General features: G+C 43.5%; 2 protein-coding genes across 4 annotated transcripts in view; one reads left to right on the forward strand and one right to left on the reverse strand.

Moving 5' to 3' along the window:
• Window positions 1–1,167: 1,167 nt before the first annotated feature.
• F2RL3 (F2R like thrombin or trypsin receptor 3) lies at window positions 1,168–3,745 on the forward strand. Its single transcript, XM_082779823.1, has 2 exons — window positions 1,168–1,267; window positions 1,800–3,745. Exons 1-2 carry the CDS (start codon window positions 1,177–1,179, stop codon window positions 2,873–2,875), a joined length of 1,167 nt encoding a protein of 388 aa, XP_082635949.1. The 5' UTR covers window positions 1,168–1,176; the 3' UTR covers window positions 2,876–3,745.
• Window positions 3,746–3,926: 181 nt separating this feature from the next.
• Window positions 3,927–23,017, reverse strand: part of CPAMD8 (C3 and PZP like alpha-2-macroglobulin domain containing 8) — a gene marked incomplete at its 3' end in the record, with an annotated part of 53,267 nt that continues 34,176 nt past the window's right edge. The window contains exons 36-43 of one of the 3 annotated variants that reach the window (XM_082779821.1): window positions 20,891–20,978; window positions 15,117–15,191; window positions 14,661–14,766; window positions 14,460–14,570; window positions 13,551–13,763; window positions 13,017–13,091; window positions 8,003–8,168; window positions 3,927–7,718 (exon numbers count right to left, since the gene is read on the reverse strand). In XM_082779821.1, coding sequence (XP_082635947.1) covers window position 7,718; window positions 8,003–8,168; window positions 13,017–13,091; window positions 13,551–13,763; window positions 14,460–14,570; window positions 14,661–14,766; window positions 15,117–15,191; window positions 20,891–20,978 — 835 coding nt within the window. Of the gene's footprint in view, window positions 7,719–7,998; window positions 8,169–13,016; window positions 13,092–13,550; window positions 13,764–14,459; window positions 14,571–14,660; window positions 14,767–15,116; window positions 15,192–20,890; window positions 20,979–23,017 lie in introns of those variants that run through there. The other 2 variants (XM_082779820.1, XM_082779822.1) reach the window with 2 other exon arrangements.

A 23,017-nucleotide genomic window follows, 5' to 3' on the forward strand; every position in this document is an offset into this window, starting at 1 on the left:
TCCTAAAGGCTAAGGCAATACCTGCCAGTGCAAAGGGTCCTTCTTACAACTCTATGAGAGTCACCATCTCCATGCAAGCAGCAGGTACGTGGCAGCAGCACGCTGCTGCTCCAGGCTGCTAGCTAAAAAGGAGTGCTCTGCTCTTCTGGGGGTTTAGCGGGTGGAGGCTGCACATCTCTAGAAAAAAACACAGCTTTTCTTGGGCAAGAGTGAGTGAAATTCTCCATTATCTGCCCAACAGCAGAGGCTTCCTGAGGACCCTTGTCAGGCCCCTTTCCTGCTGGACGGAGCTGCTCTCCATTGTCCTGGGGGTTTATCAGTGGCAGCAGCACGTCTCACGTCTCCGTCCAGCCCTGGGATCTTGCCACTTATCACTTGGATGTTACGGCACCCCAGGCTGGTGCGTGCTACTGCTGCTGCTTTCAAGTGCAAACAGATCCGATGCACGGGGCTTTTAATTAACCTCTGCAGCCAGCTCAAGAAGGAAGGTGCAGTTCATTTCCCTGTCTGCCCTGGAAGCAGGAGCAGAAATACAGAAATTGAAGAACTCTGAAAGGCCCAGCCTTATCTGGAGAATGCAAGACAGCTACTAAAAGCCCTGAACTGTCACAAAATGAGGCTGTAAGAGCCTTGTGTAATCCCTAGGAACTTGGGAGGTTTGTTTGGATCTGCAGCTCCCCAGTACTTCATTTATGTTTATGTGAGGGGACGATGTCTTCCCAACTTGTTGGGTTAGTGTGGGAAAAGACCTGGAACATGCAGAGCTACTTGGAGTGGAAGGACACTGGCTGCAGGAGCTCAGAGGCATTTCGATTACATGCCACACCAAATGCAAAATGCATCAGATGTGACATTTTTTATTTTCAGGAATATTCTGGAGCAGGAGGGAAGCCCAAAATGAGTCACTTGGGCTCTGACAATGAGACACAGTCCCCTTGGACCTGGATACGTGCATCCATCCTGGTCCCGTGGCTGCCACTGGAGCTACATCACTGCTTGGACTCTAGGGACTGCAGGGATGTCGTGACAACCCCCATAGGCCTCCAGCTTCGCAGGATGAGCCTGGTGCTTCCGTGCGTTAAGGACTGCGAGAAGGAAATGCGTAAGCACAGTCACTGCACGCCTGCCTTTCCCACACAGCTGTGAGCCCAGCAGCTCCCTGGTTGCCACACCAGAATGGGGACCTCCAGGAACAGACGGCTGTCACCCTGGCTCGTGCTCTGCTGTGCCTTTTGGGGACTCTGCCTGGCCTTTCCAGACTACGATGGTGAGTGCACATCTTTGGGTGAAAAATTGTTTCTTAAAGTACTGGATACTTGGTAGGTGCCTTCATGAGATCCCTGAAAACTCATTTGTGTCATGTTACCACAGGGGTGCATGCTCTAACTGAGATTGACACATCCTCGTGTTAGAGCAGGAGGTAATAGAAGATGCTTATGAAAGGGAAAGAAACAGGGTGAATTGGATTCTTTTGAAAGCTGGGCAGAGGAAGCACTGCGTTTCCCCAGGCATGTTGATAATTGCACACCATAGCAATCGTTTGTGAGCGGTGGGACACCACCAAACAGCAGCTGTGTAAGTTTTCAGTAAGGTCGCTGCTGGTTACCCTTGCACACCTAACTCTGTCAGCCAGTTTTTTCTACCCATGGCACAGCAGCACTTTACAGAATACTCTTGCCACTAGGGACCCCATCATAAAATGCAAAACCTTAGGGGTTGGTGTAAGCATCATGTATCCTGCCTGTCCTGCAAAATGCTAGCATTTGCATGCAAGTAACAGGCTGTGTTTGCACTGACAGATTACTCTCAGAATGTCACCAACGAGCAGGTAGCGACACCAGAGATCACGCCGTGTCCCCGAGCCATCCCAGGAGAAAAGATAACGATAAACAACATCACGTACCTCTTGATACACAATGCCACCCGCTCTCAGCTGAACAACGTGGTCACCGTGCGGCTCATCCCCTGCCTCTACACCCTCATCTTCCTCGTGGGGCTGCCTTCAAACGGGCTGGCCCTGTGGGTCCTGGCTACCAGGGCCGAGAAGCTGACCTCCACTGTCTTCCTGATGAACTTGGCTGCAGCAGACCTGCTGCTCATCTTGGTGCTGCCCTTCAAGATTTTCTACTATTTCCTGGGGAACAACTGGCCTTTTGGGGAAGGCCTATGCCGGGTCACCACGGCTTTCTTCTACGGGAACATGTACTGCTCAGTGCTGCTGCTCACGTGCATCAGTGTCGACCGGTACCTGGCTGTGGTGCATCCTTTTTTCTCCCGTTCTTTCCGCACCCCTGCCTTTGCTGCCTGTACCTGCACTGCCATCTGGCTCTGCGCTGCTGTCCTCACCCTGCCCCTGACCCTGCAGCAGCAGTCGTACCCCCTGTACAGAGCAAACAACACTCTGTGCCACGACGTTCTCCCCAGGCACGAGGACGACGGGTATTATTTCTACTATTTCATCTGCCTCATTGCCTGTGCTTTCCTTGCTCCTCTGGTGGTGATGCTGTTCAGCTACTGCTCAGTACTACGAGCCCTCCTGGACAACAGCAAGCGGTACGCCTACTCCATGAAGCTCACAGCTCTCGTGCTGTTCACACTCGTGGCATTCTACACACCCAGCAACGTTCTCCTCCTCGTTCATTACTCCAGCTATCATTCCAAGCTGTACGGTAACCTGTATATCAGCTACATGGTGAGCCTGGCCATCAGCACCTTTAACAGCTGTGCCGACCCCTTTGTCTACTACTACGTCTCTGAAGATTTCCGGGATAAGGTGAGGAGGAGATTCTTCAACCACAGCAAAAAAACCACCATGTCCTTAAAAACCTCCAAAGAAACTCTCCCTCAGAAAAGTTCCAAGGATTTGCTTGTATAAACCTCCAGCCCAGCTCCCTGCTCCCAAGGCACTCACAATATACAGTGGGGATAAGACAAAGCCAGTGAGTGCTGAGATTTCACAGGTTTCATCCAGAGCAGCAAGCAGTACGCCCCAGTAGGCAAGTCCTGGTAAGGAAGAGCCACGTTCTTCTGTCTGCATAGCTGAGACCAAATAAACCAAGGCCACAGCATTCCTTGAAAACTGTGGAGTCCAGATAAGATGTGGGGTGCTGAACGGGAATAGATCTGTTACTGGGACACTGCACGTACTTTCTCACCTGGTCTTCTATTGCCAGGGATGCTTTTGCTAACACACCTCAGTTTGCTTCTCCTAATACACGTTGCAAGCTGGTTGTTATCTGCTTTCTATTTCCTTTTCTGCTATCGGCTTTCTCGCTGTCTTTGAACACACAGTCCTTTTACCTAAAACTGAAAAAGAACAGGTGTTTGGCAAAATCAAATTTCTCAACATTCCAAAAGCACTAAGGAGGTACTTTTGTGGAAGGTATTCTCCTGAAATAAAATACTCCTCTGGCAGGAGAATGTACAGTGCTAGCTTTTCTACCAATTACATTCTTGGCTTGACTAGTGAACAAATGTACACCACCATAGTAATGCCAGCCCATTGTTGGTAATAAGTGTAAAAAATCCTGTTCATTCATCCTCAAGTTGCTCGACCTTCATGATTGCTCTGAGGCAAAGACTGGTTTATGTCTCTTGAAGGGAAATATTCAGGAAGGAATTGAGCAAACCCTCACTCCAGAAACTCATTGCTGCTTTTGCTTAATGACACATGCAATTGAGACCTTGCATTTATGAACCAAGCTTGTTGCTCAATCCTGGAACATGTGGCAAATTTGACAAAATAGAGCCAGCTCATCTCGGGGAATAACCCAGTGAGGCACAAAGGTAGAAAATGAGTGATCAACTTCCTTAGAGGTCCTGAATTCTTCAGTTTTACGGGTAAAGGCATGACTTCTGTGATCTATGATCAAACAAGCTTACAGCCTACAACGTGAATAAAGAGAGACAAACAGCATTGTTTTAAAATCAGTTTTTAATAAAATATTTATTATAATCTAAAACAAACCCTTTTCTGGACTCAGACTTGCTAAGATGTGTGTGAACAAAATGCAAATGATCATAGAACTGTTTGCGTTTACATGTACGTGCAGGGGTGAAATGCAGGTGAAAAACTAGAGCCCATCTCCTACAGGTGCAGCAGTGCACGCACAGAGAACACGCCAGCTACTGAGCACAGGAGATGTGGTGGAGCCAGGCTGCAAGCCAAGACTACTGTCACCCAGTCAGAAATAGCAAGTACTGCAAAAACAACAACAAAAAAAACAACCAACAAACTGAGCTGAGGTTTTCCAAATAGATCATCTATCCGCAATAATGAAAACCAGGTTACTCTGCATTAAATATCAATAATCAGTGTCAGCAAAGCAAGTGCTGTTGTTTCAATGATGCTATTCAAACAAACTGAACATTCTTCTGATATTTGTTTCCTACTGAGGCTGATTAAGGAGGGAAAGAGGCAAGGCCAAAACACTTGGACAGGAAAGGACAAGGGAACTATTGCTTTAAAATAAATACCATGGTAATGATTACTCTGCATAATGTACAGTTACAAATATATAAATATTAATTTCATTGAAAGGATTGCAAGCAAAAATCACTGATAACTAGCACTGCTGTAGCTATTCAGTAACATAACTCGATGTATGTAGGAATTTGTGTCTTACAAACCCACCAGCACTTTTCTCCTTTTGCAGTGAGGGACCATCAGAGAAAGGAAAGGAGAAGCATCTCTCTGACAGAGGGAGGCAAATATCTCTAAGCCACAAACAATTCAAAGCCCAAAGAAGCAGAAGCTCTGCTTTTCTTCAGTAATACTGAGTCTGATACGGCTATGTTGTGTCAAGTGGTCCTCCTGGATCTAGCCCTAAAAAGTTTGCGTATTACATCTAGGCCTTTGAAGAATGGAAGGAAAATAGTTCTTTGTTTTCCCTGGATAAGAATTACTGATGATAACAAGAAACAGCAACAACAAACTGGGGACAGGGGAAAGCTGTTGACCAGCAGCTGGGGTGGAGAGGACAGAGACCTGCTCCATTACTACTGTAACAAGGGAGAAAAGGCAAACAGGTGTGTATTTATAGGTTCCTTTATTTGATTCCTTAAATCAAATGACTGATTTTTAACTTTAGAAAGGAGCTAGTTTGGTGGCAGGAGTGAGGGGAGGCAGAGGCTGCCAATATGTACTTAAGGAACACAGGAAGAAGAGACAATGGACTAATAATTTCCCTGAAAGCTGTGAAGCAGCAACCCAAGCTTCAGGATACAGAAAACCTGGCACACGACCTCACGTGCAGCATCCCATTTAGAACTGCCTTTGCTGAAGGACACTGAGGCTGCTGTGCCTCTGCCTGCTAGGGGTCCAGGACTCTCTGTCAGTTCTTCTAAGGATAAAACAGAAGCAAGACTCCCCTGCCTCAAACAGGTGAGTGCTCTGGCACACAGCGAGCCCACAGACCAAAGCTATGATTGATAGGCTGGCACCAAGGAGAGATGTAGCTGGCAGTAATGAGGAAATGTTTGCATGTTGAATTAGCAGATTACATGTAACAGAGACTGAGGAAAATGAAGGAAGTCATCTTTAATACTAAACTGAATCTCCCTACCTTCTTCTTCTTGTGCCCAGTGGTGACACTGTCTGACTGCCCAAGGATCTATGAGAGGATGAAGCAATATGAAATTACTTAGAATATCTATCTAAAAGCATTAAATGGATGAGACAGGGAAACTAAAGCCAGAAGGGGACAGAGGACAGGAGGCTGAAGAACCCTGAGCACAGGTCCCATCTTCTGTGGGAAGCCACTCACACAGACATTATCGGGGTGACCAAATGTCTCATTCTCCAGCCTTGAAGCATTAAACAGCTGAGGCTGGAACCAGCAAACAGCAGGGTTTGTATTGTGCAGCTTTGATATTTAGAAAAGGGAAAAAAAAGAAACAACAAAACAACCTCTTGTTGCAGCTCATACTAGGTCTGTTATTTACCCAGGGAATAAATATTGACTCAGGCCTGTGTGTGTACACAATAGCAAGCATCTGCCAGGCCAGTTGCTTACAGGAGATGGAATTTAGTTTAAAGGCATTTATTTACCTGCCAGACAGGAATGCAGCCGCCAGTGCTTCTGCTGTGCAGTGGGGACACAGTGAGGACGTGGTCTGTTCATACACACTGAAGAGACGTGGCAAAAAACTCTGCTGAGAAGCAGTGGGTGCATACGGGCAACAGCCACGTCAAGATGCTGTGAGGAGAGCTCACAGCAGCCACGAAGGAAGGCTTGGTAACTTTCCAACAAAGCAGTTCTGAAATTTCTGAGAACTTCAAGACCCAGACCTTCCTCGTGTCAGTTACATTCTGCAAATATCTAGCCCCAGACAAAAAGGACTGGAAACTCCAAATGCCCAACTTCTGGGATACCTCCTGTTTTGTCCCCATGTAGACAGCTTTCTGGAATAAAATTGCTTTTATTCTGGAATGGAATGTCTATACTGGGATATATTCTTGTCAGGGTTCCTGTGTAAACAAGCCCTAAAAATGAATGGAGCTGGGCTTTTTCCTGTTTCCATTCACCAATAAACACCCTCAAAAAGAGTTTCCACCCCACTCCGGGTCCTTGTAACAATAGACGTGGGAAGATAAAATATTAACACTATTTTGCAACAGGCAATTGCATCTAACTCCTCCAAAGAGAACAATGCTGCTCCAGGCAGGAAGGGAAACCAAAAACTCTTGGCTCATGCACTTTTGGAAATAAAGCTTTTGTTTTTAGTTTTACCACATTGCTTGGGGCAGGTCAGTCTAAGGGAGTCCAGTCTCTGTGACACCAGTGATTTATACTGGCAAGCAGGCCCAGGGCCTATGCATAGATTACCATATCCAGAAAAAAAAATAAAAATCATTGTATAGGAATGCTGGTGGGAGCAAGATAAAAGTGATTGGTGAAGTCAGGCGAGCGTTTAAAAGGACTGTGCCTCGGGTCAGTTCATGTCAGGGTTACAAGGAGGAAAGTGGCTGCAGAGCTGAGAAGGCTGCAAGCAAACCTCATCAGCACATAGTGCAAAATGAAGAGGGCTCACCCACCAGATCCTGGTCACTGCTATGGCTAGCAAACTCCCCACCTGAAGCTTTTCAGCCCTGTCTGACAGTGGATTTGAGTTTTCTCTTGTGAAATGGACCTCCCAGCATCTTTCCTGAACATGGAGGCATTAGGACAGTTTTTCTTCTTGTAAGACATAATTGTGGGTACAGTAGACTTATAGGCTAGAGAAGATGATTAGCCTCTTGCTATGTCATAATTAGCAAAACATACCGATTTTTATTATAATAATTTGCGAGAAAACTCCTCAGCCATCCTTCCTCAAACAGCAGTTCAGCTAAGCACGAGGCCTGGACTTAGCTTCTAAATGTAGCTAGGAAATGGCATTTGCAGTATCCTGATAATAGAGAAAACATTCTGAAAAGGTCTATAAGTTTGAATTCCAGCCCCTATTTTTCTCACCTAGAGGGCACAGCATATTGGCCTCCCATTCTTGGAAGTACTCCTAGGAGGATGCACAAAAGGCAGGAAAATTGACAGAAGAATAATGCTGAGTGTCCCCCTTAGCGCTCCAGATCCACCCCCATGGGGCAGCAAAGCCTACAGTTCTGAGGGCATCAGGAAGTAGTCATCATTCGGTTTCTGTTCTGCAGCAGGTCGTCTGTTGGAACAAACTCATACAGGAGTTGATTCTGAGCTTCTTCTCTTTATTTAAATTATGTATTTCTGTTGAAAAGAGAACATAACGAAAAAAGTCACTTTCCCCTTACGTATCTTTGTGAAACATCACTGAGGCAGGGCAGAGAAAAACTTAAAAGCTGCTAGGAATGGAGACATCCAGGCCGTGAAGACTTGGATGCTGTCCCAGTGAGATCTTTTTCCTGGTGATTCCTTGCTAAAGAGGCTAGCGAGTCGCTTGTAAGAATGCCCATTTTGAGGAATCGAGTACATTTGACCCAACACATGAATTAGTAAATTTTAACTCACAAACCCCCACATTCAGGGCTCACCATTCTACTGTGGTCACTACTTCCTTAATCTTGTCCACTTTTAACGTGCTTGCTGTCGTCAGCTCTGCCACAATCTCAAAAACGTCAGCTTCAGAGGCATAGGGGTCCGGGTCGTATTCATAGGAATAATATGACAGATCTGACTGTGGTGGAGGGCCTTCCTCTGCTGGAAAGGAAACCATAGTCTCAGCTTGTGCTTTATCCAAAGAAACTGCATTTCATCATTGCATATTGCATCACAGAGAGAATGGGAATGACATTAAAGGGAAGGAATAGTAAGAAGGGAGGCAAAACAGGAGCTAAATCAGTGTCTTACAGGGAAAAGGAGGCTACACATGTCAATAGCCCAGTGCATGCATGCTTAGATTCACATATAGGTAGAAAAGCTGCTATAAATGGGAATTTTTGATTTCCCATTCTGAAAACTGGATGCTGTAAAAAAAATAAAAGGAATCACAGCGCCAGGCAATTTGAAAAAAAACTTTAGATCTCATTTTAAAGCATCTAATTTTAGGCGTTAACTGAGATGATTAAGTTGAGAAGCAGTTCACCCTACGATCTACATACAGTCAAGATAAAAGGCAGCTATCTTTGGGAATACCAGGTGTCACAGGTGTGTTACACTGCACTCTGAAAATACCTCATCTGTGATGTCAGAGATACCTTGCACTGCACCCTGAAAATACTTCATCTTTCACTAAGTCATAAGCTGAGTAGTAGCCGAACTGTGTCTGCCTCAGCACAGTCTCATACCACCGAGGAACTTCCAGCATATAAGACAGGAACAGGCAGAAATGGGTACTTCTCCCCCATGCATTCACTCCAGCCCATACTAAGACATGGGCAGGTCGCTCACACAGTGTGCATCCCTCTCAAAGTGGCTGTGCCTCTCGGTGGGTGACTGCCCGCTGTCCGGAGGGTAAGACTGCAAGACAAAACTTCTAGGAATATCAATAGGTCCCTGTTTCCTAAGCTGTTCCTTGAGCCAGCTCAGCTGTTCATCTTGCCTGTTTGCTTTCTATATACACTGCTCTAATCCAAACCAAAGCAATCACCGAAACATCGTTGTTGCAGGGAGGAGAAGTCCCCCTCATAAAAGCTTGCTTTATTTAAGGAGAACACTTGTCAAGGCCTTTGAAAACATTTGTTCTCTAGAAATAAAATATCTGAAGGCTTCCCTGTTGCCTCCCACATCCTCCCAGCAACAGGCTCAGCCCTAGGCAAGGGAATGCTTGCCTGAAAGCAGAGTCAGTCTGTGTTCACTTCTTCTTGGCCTTCTCCACGTGAGAACCTGCCAGATCATGAAGTTGTTCTACGAATGGATGATTGCTGTCCACCAGGGACAGAATTAACATCACAGACCTCACTCTTCCTAGGAATGCAGGACTGGAGTCAAAGCAAAGATGAAAGGCCGACATTTCCTGCTGCATACAAACCACTCCCCCATCTCCAAATGTTTGCGCCTAAGCCAATGTTTGCTGAACACCGATGGGGTGAAAGGAAAAGTGGCCCATTGCCAGTTCAATCAATCCTGAAAGAACAGCGCTCCTGTGAACAGTGTGCCCGCCAGGGAGTGTTGCAGGATGACTCCATCTAGAAGCAGAGCTCCCTCTGACATTCTAGTGATGGTGGATGGGAGAGAGTTTATTTAGTTATTTATTTAAAATAATGACACCGAATTAAAGAATCATAATACCACCAAGAATCGGCTTCCAGCTCCTGGACCTTCTAACTGCTGGAGCAAAACTGTACAAATAACATGGCTCCAGCTGCAGGGGGAAGGCTGAGGGGTCAAACAGCATGGAGCTGGGTGGGCTGTGCTCAGAGCAGCGCAGAGTGAGACACTACAGCACTACTGACACCACTAAGTGCTGCTGTGCCACACTTTGATATCGCTTTTCCATCAAATACCTGCAGAATCACAATGTTACTGTGATATCAACATACCTTCCAGCCCCATCAGCTATACATTTAGCATTTTTGATTGACAATTTCAAATACAGGCAATTTCAGAGGAACATTAAAGATCTATGGAAGCAATCGAAGGAGCACTGCACCAGGGAGGTGGTATCAGAGCTACTGAGGATCCCTTAGGCTCTGAAATCCACCCATAATTTTGTAGCCTAGTGTGACAAGTCTGAGGAAAAACACAGACAGAAAGGCATAGTCCACTTGGCAACCAAACTCCTGCTCCAGGAGCTTTCATTCCAAATAAATGTGACTGGAACAGGCTGTGAAAAAACACAGGCAGAGCCACAATGCTTAGAGGCAAAGGTGAGTCCATGCTACTCATGAAGAGCCTGCTCCATCTCTGAGTCTCACTAGTTCACCTGTGAGAATGAACAGTTGAGGAAGAGGATTTGGTCATGAGTGCCTCCCCTTGGCTTTCACTTCTGTTGAGTCCCGTTACCCTATGCTCTTTTCACTAAATCAAGAGAATATTTCTGAAGCTGCAAAGAAAACCTACACATCTGTACAAAAAAAGGTTATAGTTTTAAGGACAAACCTCAGCCTTCTTCCTCACTTGCTGCAACATCTGCTGCAGCCTTGTGAAAGGCAGTTCAGAATGCTTTGACAACAGCTAGGTGCCACAAGAAGCACTGCATCCTGACTTTTCAGGATAGCCACATATGATTACTCACCTTGAATAGCATAACTTATAAGCTGTTGTTTATTCTAGCGAACTCACTGGGGTATATGGAACTATACTGCAGGTCTGTCTGCCAGAGTGAGCCCAAACACATTATGAAGTTCCCCACTGTTTGCTGGAAGGAAGCTGGCTCTCATTGTTTCCATTGCTGGGGTAACATAGACAAGAGCTAACAATGAACGCATCAATCAAACCGAGCTGAGCCTGCACAAGTCATATGGCAAATAGAGAAGGATTTCAGACAATATAAACACCACGAGGTTCTGCACGAAAATGGTATTTCCTGAAGATTAGCACACTGAGGCAGTTCCATCAACCTGCCCTAATCTTGATTTGGCTCCCGGAGTTTTGCATCCTTTAAGGAAATCACCAATTTAGACATGGCTCATCAGAACTTTCACTAGAAACCCAGAGCACCTGAGTCGACTTAAACCAATCACATGCTTCAATGCTAACAAACCAGTGAGCCCAAATGAGACCCACGTATAAGGAGGGATTCATTCATTTGTTAAACTTTGATTCATGTACCGTGTGGTTGACCTGAGAGGAGGCCAGAGGATTAATGAAAATCACATGCTGGGCGCTTTTCCTGATGCAGGATTTAGTCTGTTTTATTTTTGAATGCTCACTCTGCCATAGCTGCTCAGACAGCTCATTTCAGAAGAGTATCAGCCTTCCAGGAGACTCTCTGCTTTAGCACTCACAGATCCTAGAATGCAGCAAGCTCATACCATTTGTGAGCACTTTAACATATCCTCATGGCATACATGTGGTTATTAATCTAATGCGCATACAAATGCCACACACACACACAATCTGAATTGCCATTTTTGATCTTATTGATAGCCTGAGACAACACTACCTTTGTCTGTTTAAAACAGAAAACAGAGGGATATTTTTCTTAGATGTTTCAGTACAGATTAGTTCAGAAACACTGTTCTGAAAACGTTTGCATTGTGGACTATTGTCAAGTTCAACATTTTTTCCCCCAGATAACCATATTCATATCAAATATGTATTTGAAAAACAATGTAATGGCAGTCTCATTTTGTAGACCAGCAACAAAACACTTACTATGAACTTGCATACCAACAACATCCTACAGAGCAGTTTGGGAATGCTGCTTTATAGGGTTCAGATTGCAAACTGTTTCCATGCTGGGTACATTGCATTTGCACAGAATAAAAGACAACAAGCATTCATTTTAGTTACTCTGACAGACAGCAATCTGATATATATTCACATTAAGTTCAGAAACAAAGGGAAAGGAAATAGGAAAGGCATTAAAACACTTTACGACTGGATGACCTACAGAGGTAGTGCTAACAGAGTATTCACCATGCTTTTACACCTTAAGAATAACATCTATCAACTCTCATAGAGCAGAGGGGTAAAGAACAGGACAGCCTATCTCATGCTGGACACATGAAGCCTGAACTTTGGTGCACAAGAAGGATATGGGAAGGCATGGAGACTTCTCTTGAAGAACTAACTTGTTTTTACCAATTTGTTGGGAGAGTTAGAGGCCAGGGGAAAATTAATGAGTGGAAAGCAGCCAGGAAAAATCTAGTCCAGTTTATTTACTAGAAACAGCATGAAACAAACTATTCTATTGACCCTCCACTGCTTCTTGGTGAGATTTATTGTGAGCCAGGAGCAAGTTTGACATGAGTCTTGGAAAAAAATGTATGAATATAAGCACCAAATAAAATGAGCAGCCAAATTCCTGGCTACTCCATCTACTGACCTTAAAATTTTTGCTCACTAAGGCCTTTATTCCAAACAGCAGCTCTGAAAGAATCAGGACTGCCAGCTCAATTTTTACACAGAACTATGAACAGAAGTTGATCCACCTGGATTCTAGTTTTTGCAATGGTTTTGTCTGTTGTCATGTACTGCTCAGTTGTTTGTTGAGACATATTACATCAGCCTGGTTTCAAATGGGATCCTTCTAGCTTGATATTAAAGAAAAGATTGAAGTATTACTCAAATATACCAAGGCTGAGAAAACAGGATGGTCACTTGCAAGATTTAGGCAACTGTTCATAGAAATGGGCATGTGCACTGAATACAGCACGTATCATGCAAAAATTTCTGAAACGACTGGAACATAGTCTGCAGCCAAATGCTTATCACCCTATATTTCCTTGATAGCTTCATTTTTTCTGATTTCTGAATGTTCTGGTTTTTTTTTGTTTGTTTGTTTTTTTTTTTTTTTTTTTTTTTTTTCTCTAAAAGATAAAGGTACTCAGCATCTCTATCTAAATGTGCTTAGGAGTTATGTGTACTTTAGTATAATGATAGGATAAGCTTTAAACTTTTTAAAGAAAAAAGCCTTGGATAAATGCAAAGGTATGATATTACCTGCTGGAATTTGTTGTACACTGGGTTGCTCAGCCGTGTGGGAAAGCGTCTCCCTTTCTTCTGGCAAATTCTTGGCTGTAAGTAGAAAAGAAAAGTGTATTGGTCATAAAATTTATTAATGACTCTTTAGAAAATGTCTCCATTTAAGGAGGTGATATACTCAGTTCAGGTATACCAAACAGCACATCTTGAAAGCCCATGTAGAACCTCTGAAGTATGTTAAAATTCAAGGACGGTATTTGTTACCTAGTATTATTCACTCCAGATAAGCAGTATTACCAAATTTTCTCAGGTTCATTAAGATTGGTAAATCATGTATTTGTGATATCAGAAAATCCAGTTCTGAGCTAAGCAGGTAGGTAGCTGCTCTTAGAAGTTAGTCTCCTGCAGTATGGGTAGCAAAATACTACAAAGGAGGTTTTGAAGTCCCCTCTTTTCCCTACCACACACAATTAATTATCGTTTGCTCAGATGAAGATTTGTAGCATTCCCTAGCTAGGTCGTAAGAGAAAAAGGGAGTTGAATGAAACCTACATGTAGAACACTGTGACATGGGGATCTGTTCTATCCTCGTATTATTCCTGCATGATGCTACTTCCATTTGGCAATGGTTCTGGTAAATCTGCCCATCTGATCCACACACAGGCTCCCCATCATAGCCACAGTCTCGTGAACACATACATTGCTCAAAATACTCATCCTCCAAGCAGCCAAAAATATTATTGCATGGTCCAGAGTGAAAAAATCCTGAAAAGTAAATGAAAACATATCATAAATTCAAATTCAGTCAAACATCCAAAGGAATATTTTTACATAGCATGGGGGAAAGAGAAATAAGAAAACTGCTGCCCTATCTCTCATGTAAGTTTTCATGTTGAATTCTCTAAGACTTCTCATAGAAATTACAAACTTAGTGGACTAAAATGCTCTGGGAAGAAAGCTGCAGCAGACTGCAGGTACAGGATAATGCAACTCTCCCACAGTTTGGATGACATACAGGATAGGAAGGAAACTGTAGATTCTGGAAAAAGTTATTCCTGTCTCTGACAAGTGAAATTGTTTGATCTTCCTACAATTAATTGACAAACTCTACCACAAGATATTTTACAGGAAGAAAACCAAACTGCACTTAAAATAAGTTTTTACTTTTACATTTATTAACTTCTCACTTTTCACAGGTATGTCCAGGTTTATACATTATATCTTGCCTCTGAAGCAAGTAATAATAGTCACTGGTGACTGGAAAGCAGACTACCTTGGTCTGTTTCATTGTCATAACTTTTATACTGCTATCACACACACATCTGTAAACCTCCTATTAACACAGATAACAAAATAGAACATTTTTCTAAATATCATTTTGAGTTCTCCTCTAACTAATTCCTAGACATTACGTCTGCAGGTTCCATTTTTTAAAAAAATCTAAGCTTTGGTGCAACTTACCAACCCACTGGCTAGCTGAGCTCTCTACCTCATTGCACGTTGGTCCATCACAGAGCTCCCGAGCCAAGGGACTGTTTTCACTCACATTGTAGAAACGAGTTGCTTCAAAAGCTGCAGGCCGGAAAGAATGAGAAATCACAATTAAGTCTTATGGTTAGAGCCCTAATGCTGGCAAAAATCAAAAGGAAATCAGGCACATACCTGGCTCATAGTAATCATACACTTTGATAGGAACCGGAGCGGTTTTCCCAACTATATACTCTCTGAAAGCTTGAAACTTTACACAGGTCATGCACTGGCTAGGAATCTGCATGAAATGATGTAAAAGACTCATTGTAACAAAAACTACACTGTAAGTGAAGAGAGACAAATAAATGCAGCATGGGCCCCTAATATAACACACTGTGCTGGACGCTTGGTGAAAATGAAGGTATCTCCAATACCAGGTACTAATACTGCCTCTTTTATGCTTTGATTTCCAACCAAAACCATGCTTGCCTACGTGAAAAGATACTCAGGCAACCAGCCAGTTAAAGCTGCATCATAATCCTCATCTGCAAGGGACTATCAACAGCAATACACAGTATCTCTGCCCTACCAACTGGCCATTTGCCTTTCATTGAAAAGCAACATAATTGTAAGAACAAAATTCATTACCTCGTCAAAATAAAAAAGGACTTTTCTTCCATCAACTTCATATCTTTTTAATCCAATTTGCTTGTTCATCAATAACTGGGGAAAAAATGAACAGGTTTAGGTTCATCTCATTTTATAGAAAACAGTTTGAAAGAAGAAAGATTTCAGACTACTTAAAAAAAAAAAAAAAGCATGGTCAGATGCTAAAACCCAGGGATTTCTTCTGCTGGAGATAGATGTTTCAGGAAGAGAGGGGAAATGCAAAGAGGATTGAAGTTGCTGTCAGAAAACTGAGGAAAAAATTGTCTGTGTTCTTTTTTTCTGATCTGATGAGGAACGCTTACAAGGTGCACCATGCTGGGTGTTCTTCCTAGTCCCTGGGGAGAGGGGTACATTTCCTCCCTCAGACTATGCCTGACATGTCATCCATAATCTAATTGAATAGCTCCCAGACTGTTTTCAGTACCAAGGCTTAAGCAAGACCTCAGAGGCACCAAAACACTCAGTAAAAGTCTCTTATTTACACTCTCTCAGACCACCACTGCTGGATCACACTGATTATTAAAGACCCCCCTTCTCCCACCAGCTGAAAAATCCAAAACATTCTTCTGCCAGGAAAATTAATCCTTACATTTGAAAAGAGCAGCCATTTGAAAGAGCCCTTGGCATCCTCCCTTTTGAGGGATGGGGTCAGGCCAGGCCTTCACTACCTATCTTTCCTCCCTGTGAGGCCCAGGGATTTGTAATACACATTGTACATAATACTTGCAGAATACATCTACCCATTTTTTTTTATTATTATTTTATTATTTTGGTTATTGGGACAACCCGTATATCCAAGGTGCATTAGAACAAGGTGTAAGAGTACTTCCCACATCTGGAGTGCTATCGTCCGTAATCTACCCCAGCCATTTTTAGACATGTAGATCACCTCCTCATGCTAACTGCAGGTCAGCAGATCATGAACACAGTGAAACAAGAGCACTTGTTTATGGAAATACTGCACCACCTCAGAGAATGCAGTAACCATCTTCCTGGAACAGAATGCTAATGAATGTCCCGTGAAACATAAATAAATCTGATATAATTCTATGAAGCTTTGTCTTTTTTTTTTCCCCCCTCTAAGTTTCCATAAGAGTTACTTCTGTGATTTTCCACATTTGGACAAATAACATCTTGATATTACAATGGCTAGCATGCTCCATGTACTTGATCGATTGATCAGTCCTTTCTGCTTTGATAAATTGTATTCAGAATACATCTATTATGTGAGAAACATTTAATTCAGAAACTGTGGAAGATGATGGCCTGTGGAAAAGGACTCTTGAGTTTTAATCCCTTCTTTAATAAATAAATAAATAAATGTTCTTAAGCTATTGTGAGATCCTAGAATGAAAACTCTGTGGAAAGGAAGACAAAGAATTATTGTCATGTATTAGAATGAACGGCATCAAGCAAAAACTATTCCTACTGAAATTTGCCCGAACCTGCTACCAACAGCTTTAACTGTGAATTTTTTCAGGGTAGTGCTTCCAGTTGTAAAACCCTACACACAGCTTCCTGCTATTACTGTAACAAGCAAAGGAACATGTGTTTAAGTCACACACAATATGGAAAGGGCCAATTTAATTTGTCCTTATAATTTTAGGGGCCTGGTGGTGGCTGTTATTACTCAGCAGTAGATGGCTGCAGACAGTCCTTTTATGAGGGCTTGGAGAGGCTGGCGCCACCGGGAAATGCTCAGCTCAGCTAAAGTTGCATTTTTCTGGTGAAGCTTGATATATACCAGCCTGTGGTGACCTCCTGACCTTGTCGACACCCAGCATTATTAGAAGGATTTGTGGCTGCACAGCCAGGGGGGCTGCCATCAATGCGCAGAGTATTCATTAACCATCGCTGCCCCGGAGCTGCACGTGGGTCCACTCTATGCACACTGCTCTCTTGTGAGGGCAAACAACAAACAAGGAAATCTGATTTACAGCCTCACCCCTCCTCACCAAGAACAGAGGGAAGGGCTAGGGTAACAAGAAAATGCAGCAACAGGAATGATGGGGCTTACCTCTGCTGAAGCTGGTGGCCAAAATACAAAACTAGTAACATATCATCAGTGGGTGCATGATTTTGATACATTTTTGATAGCCAAAATCAAACTATACAGGTATTTGCATCTTCACTGACTACCCAACCCATATGCTTGAGCTTTGTCCCTAATTTTCGATGCAAAGGATTTCTGCGGTAAGAAGGATGGAATTCAACTTTTCAAGGGGAACATCGCTGCCAAGTTAGCAAAATTTTCTTCTGCCTAAAGTCAGTAATTCACTTTTGGTTAAGGAAATGGACTGCCCTGTACTGAATCCCAGTTGCAGAACCAAGCCACCTGTTACTGTGTGCCCTGAGACCCTAACAGATGGGGTTACACTGGGACTTCTGCTTCTCTACTCACAGATGCAGAACATGAGATTCAGAGGGGCGGGCAGATGACACAAGGGAAAGCACAACCAACTCATCTGCTCAGTGCTAGAGAAAGCCTGTTCTTGCTTAACGTGCTGGAGAGTTCATTCAGCTGTGAGGAAACAACTCTTCTGCAGCTTTCTTATTTATTTATTAACCCTTTGACTGCTTCCATCCAGGCCAGGAAGAGGGATATGACAGGACATAAAAAGGGCATGAAGCTGACACAATGCTTCCCAGACACTGACATGTTATCTGACACAAGCAGTATGGTGAGTCTCCTGCTCCAGTTTCACTATGCTCACTGTTAGTTTCTGATTTGGAAGTGCTGACCAGCACCTGGTCAAGGAGCTAGCAATGCTAAGGCACCAGGAAGATGATGATGAATGTGATGCAAGCATCTTTAAAGCCAGGAAAAAACAAACATCAAAGGCAGGGGGGTGTCACAGAGTCCAAGGCTTATGGCAACGTACTGGAAGGCAAAGGAGAATAGAGGCATTGCAAACAGAAGGGTTTTGAAGCATGCAACACTGAAGAACCAGAATTAGGGTTTCCTTGCAGAGCATATATCCTAATACTCATCTCAATCCCAGCTGCCTTCAGTGCTTCCTCTGCTTAGAGCACACACAGCTTGCCCTGAACACAGGTTAGTGTAAATCATCAGACACCGCACAGGAGCAATTGCTGCATGCGGCAGCCTTTTAGTGGTAACTAAATACAAAATAAGGATGTTTGATTTACAAGTCTTTACCTGGAACACCTATCAGGACCAGCAATGTAAACAAGCCTCATGCCACAGCACAGCTGTCTTGGCATAAAGGAAAAAAAAAGTTCAAGGACTTGAAATCGTAAAATCACAGAATATCCTGAGTTGGAAGGGACTCACAAGGATCATCGAGTCCAACTCCTGGCTCCACACAGGACTACCTAAAAATCAAACCATATGTCGGAGCTTTGTCCAAATGCTTCTTGAACTCCGGCAGCTCGGTGCTGTGACCACTGCCCTGGGGACCTGTCCCAGTGCTCAACCACCTCCGGGTGCAGAACACCGTTTCCTAATACCCAGCCTGACCCTCCCCTGTCCCAGCTACATGCTGTCCCCTCGAGTCCTGTCACTGTCCCCAGAGAGCAGAGCTCAGCCCCTGCCCCTCCGCTCCCTGTGAGGGAGCTGCAGGCCGCCATGAGGCCTCCCCTCAGCCTGCTCTGCTCAGGGCTGAACAAACCACAAGAGCTCAGCCAGCTCCTCACACATCTTCCCCTCTAGAGCATCTTTGGAGCCCTCCTTTGATAGTTTATGTCCTACTTACATCGCAGTGCCCAAAGCTGTACACAGTGGTTGAGGTGAGGCTACACCAGGCAGGGCAGAGCAGGACAATCCCTTCCCTCATCCGACCAGCAATGCCACCGGGCGTAGGGGAGGCCAGGGCACACTGCTGCTGCCTCAGTTTCCACTAGCCAGTGACCAGAACCCTCAGCTCCCTTCCTGCAGGGCTGCTCTCCAGCCTCTCATCCCCCTCTCTGTACAGAGATGGCAGAATCTCTGCAGTTCCTTGTGACACGAGAAAACACGGGGCCCCTCTCAGGACTCTCAGCCTAGAGACTTACTCTGTCCCCTGCTGAAACCAGTAAGAGACACTCACTCAGTACAGCCTGGACAATGGTAACTCCTAGTTCTGGAATTTCTTCTTAGCCCATTTCAGCAATAGGGAATTGTTACTTAACCTAACCATTTTTCTCTTCTGTAATCAAAACCCCTTTTCACTCTTTGCTTCAACTAGTTTCCTCCTTTTACTCTGCTGATAAAACTTTCCATGGATTTAACACTATGAAGACATCCTGTCATTCTGCTCCTGTCCCGTTTTGAGATCTCTGGTCCTGAGCCAGGTTTCCATCCATATTTTCTCTGCCATTATTTACGTAAATTACTGTGAAAGAGAATTTATTTGAAAGCAGTACAAACAACTGTCATGCTAGCACTTCAGCAGGAGGAGATAAAATAGTAACCAAAACCACTACAGGCCCCTCAATTTCCTCCTTTCTCTTACCACAAGGATACTGGGGGAAATCTTACTGGTGGTCTTGCCTCATCTGAATAGCCATATATATTTCTTGCACCATTTGTTGCATGTGAGAGAATATCAGACTCAAACATCAACATGCAAATAAAAATCAATATATTTCACATGTATGCATTTGAAGGTAAATCAGAGAATTTTTGATATGCAGCTTGTGAATGGACTTAAACTTTGATATTTCTTTTGACAATAATAATTTCCTATCTGATCAACATACATCTCTGTACGGAAGTATTCCAACCACAGCTCCCTAATACTGAAAGGGCCCAATTCTCTTCTCAGGGACTAATGGACAGATTTCTCTGGTTTTGCTGATAGCTCTAGGAGACTGACAGCAAGCTTTTGATATGGATTATAAACCCCCAAGGAAGAAAACATCTATCTCATATTGTCCAAGAAAAAGCAACCGTGTTTGTAAGAAATTAGCCAAATGAAGTGAAATCCTAGAGAAGACAACGCAATGTGCACTTTTCCACTGAACTAGGATGTCAAATTAAAGTGCCTGGTCTTCACTATGATTCTACTTTAAATTTCCCTCTCTCCCCTGCCTTCCTGTATAATGAAGATAAGGTTATTACAGGAAGAAATCTTTTTAAAACAAAATACTTTTTTAGCTTTTTACCAGTTCTCAAGGATGCAGTTTAGTTCCTTTTTACACCTCTTCAGTTACACAGTCCTTAAAAACTAAGTCCTTAAATATTTGCAGCATAGAAAAAACACAAGTGAATACGCTGTAATGCCTTAACAAAATATAAAGCAAAGCTAAAGATTACAGTTCATCTCCCCTAGAGGGCTGGCTGGGTAAGAGGCACATTCTGTCCACCTCAGTTTGGCTTGCAATAAACATGATGTTCTCCCAGAAGAAAAAAAAAAAGGCAAAAAATTCCAAGACACAGAGCCTCCAAAGAAATGGAATCCAGATGTTGGAGATAACACAGCCCACTAAGAAGCCATAAACAGCTCCTGTTAGTGCACATTTTCACTTCAGCATTTCCAAATGGGTCTCATTTAATTACTGTGCTCTGTGCTTAGTAATAAACTTTCATTTTACTGTGTTCGGTAAATTTGTTAATCTTGCTCAGAACATCTGTTTACTCATTTCAGATAAATATTTTTTGACGTGTGAAATCTCCTGCCCCCAATTTTAATTGCATCTTTTCAGACAGTGCTCTAAGAGACAACAGCATTTACTTCCTATTGCTCCCTACCAATTACAGAGCCCGGTTCCAGCCCAAGACCATGTCTTGCACTCTCATTACAACATCTTACCTGCTCTAGGCTCTCAATGTCTGCACGAAACCCAGAGAACAATGGCACTTCCAAGACCGCCATGTTAGAGGATCCAGAATGCAGCCATCTTCCCATAAGAATAAAAAGAGAGAGAACAAAAATGAACTCAGGATCCAAGATAACAAATGGTACATGGACAACTCAGAATGGAGCATAACTGAAAATAGCTTCAGAGAAAAAAATACACACAACACAAAGTGTCTACTCTTCTTTGAAGAATTTGTTGAAAGCCATAGACTACACAGTTTAAACAAAATCCTCTTTTCTGCTTTTATTCAACAAAAATTATGGATACAGTTACAGGAGATGTCCAGGTGAATGGCAGAAAATCAGAGGGAAAGATGTAGTCTCCTGTGAGGCCACTTACCTTATTTTTCAGTTAATCCCTGAGAGAATGTACTTTGGTAAAAGGGAATAATCTTTTGGGAAAAAAAAGAAGCTTCTGTGCTTCTTAAGTGGAGGGCTGCAAATGGATTGTGGTGTAAAAAAATATTTCCCAATACAAGGTGGAAGTCATTCCACCCTGGTATTTCGTAAATGGCCGTTTCCCTCCAGCATCTAATTGACACAGCGAAGTGTCTTTGCTAATGAGTCACCAGCCTCACTCTCTAGTTAATAGTGTCAAGGAATTCACTGCCTATATCATCTTGTGTAACATCAGTGAGGACTCCAAAACACTGGTATCCGGAGTTGTTACTACTGAAGTATGTGTTAAAAACACACGAGGGGGTGGGGGGACATTGAAAGAAATTTGATTTGGTCTATTTGAAAAGACTTCAATTTTTTTGCAGCATGGCAGAAGAGTCAAAATCGTAACAAGAAAGCTCCTGCTAATTCCAGAACAATGCCCCCTTTTTCTCTGTATTCGCATACAGTCCACTGTCAACTATCCCTCCCTTGGCAGCTTACCTGTTGGCTGATTAGTTGCACCACAGGCACAAAGACAATGAGCTTGGACCCTAGAGGGCTTATTTAGCTCACAGCCAGCAGCAGTGAGAAATACAGCACACAGCTTCCAGGACCAAAGTTGCCAAATCTGGCTCCTGCAGGGCTACTTGGATGCCTCTGTTTGGATACCTCCACAGCTAGGGTGGGTTTGTGAGTTTGTTGAAGCAGTGCACAGAGCCAGCCTGGATATAATGCTGCACCCAAGCTCATATGCCCACAGTGGCATTGGATGGTTTGTGGACTCCAGTTGGCTCCAGTTCAGAGCTAAGTCCCCCATAGAGACCTTAAGCCTTTTTGATCCTGAGCTAACTCCATGCACCATACGCCCTAAGATATCCTACAGTATCCCTTCACCTGCAATCACAAAATCACAACCTTCTCTTTTTCATACTTCTCCCCTCCCCAACTCTTCTTTACAGAAAAACATCCCAAGGACTTAATTGAGCGTGACAACTCTTAAAAACTATTACATTATGAGCAGCACTCTAGCTCAACATATTTCCACCATCATCCTTAGATGCACTCCTCTGTTCACATTGCCTGAATGAGATGATGAAGGAGTTAAAAGATCATCATTACAGGAAGAAGGGGAGGAAAGGGAAGATTTCATTTGCTTTTGTTTTCTTTCCAAGCAATCAATCTCCTCGGACTGGGCTTCCTCTCAAATTTCTGTCTTTGCTCCAGCAATTCCCAGGGCAGAAAGTTTCAGAAATAACAACAGAAAGGTTGTGTTGATGCAGGGCAGCCTCCTTAGTTACAAGCATCTTTAAGGGATTGACAAGACTTTCTAAGCCTCTCTCCAATACCAGCTGTGGTGCTGAGGCAGAGGGGGGAAGAGGATGAGAAGGTGGTACTGTTACATACAGCGAGAAAGACTGCAACAAACTTTTGGATGATGAGTTTGAATTGCTTATCGCTGGCTGTTGTTAATGAAGGAAGGAAGAATTCAACCAGCCCAAGAAATGCCTGACCCAGGATTTCACAGGCTTGTAGCAATCAGAGGCAATGCATCTGCCAGCAACATAGCCATGTGAGGAAGGGACAAGTGTGTTGACAGAGATAAGATCACATCTTTGCCTGGAGCCACTGCAGCTAACTGTTTTCAGAACTGTAGTCTCTGTAGGGTTTCATATCTGTAGGAAGGAAGGAAACAGAAAC

The sequence above is a fragment of the Aythya marila genome (assembly GCF_965140915.1).
Source record: "Aythya marila genome assembly, chromosome: 27".
NCBI classification, from domain to species: Eukaryota; Metazoa; Chordata; class Aves; order Anseriformes; family Anatidae; genus Aythya; species Aythya marila.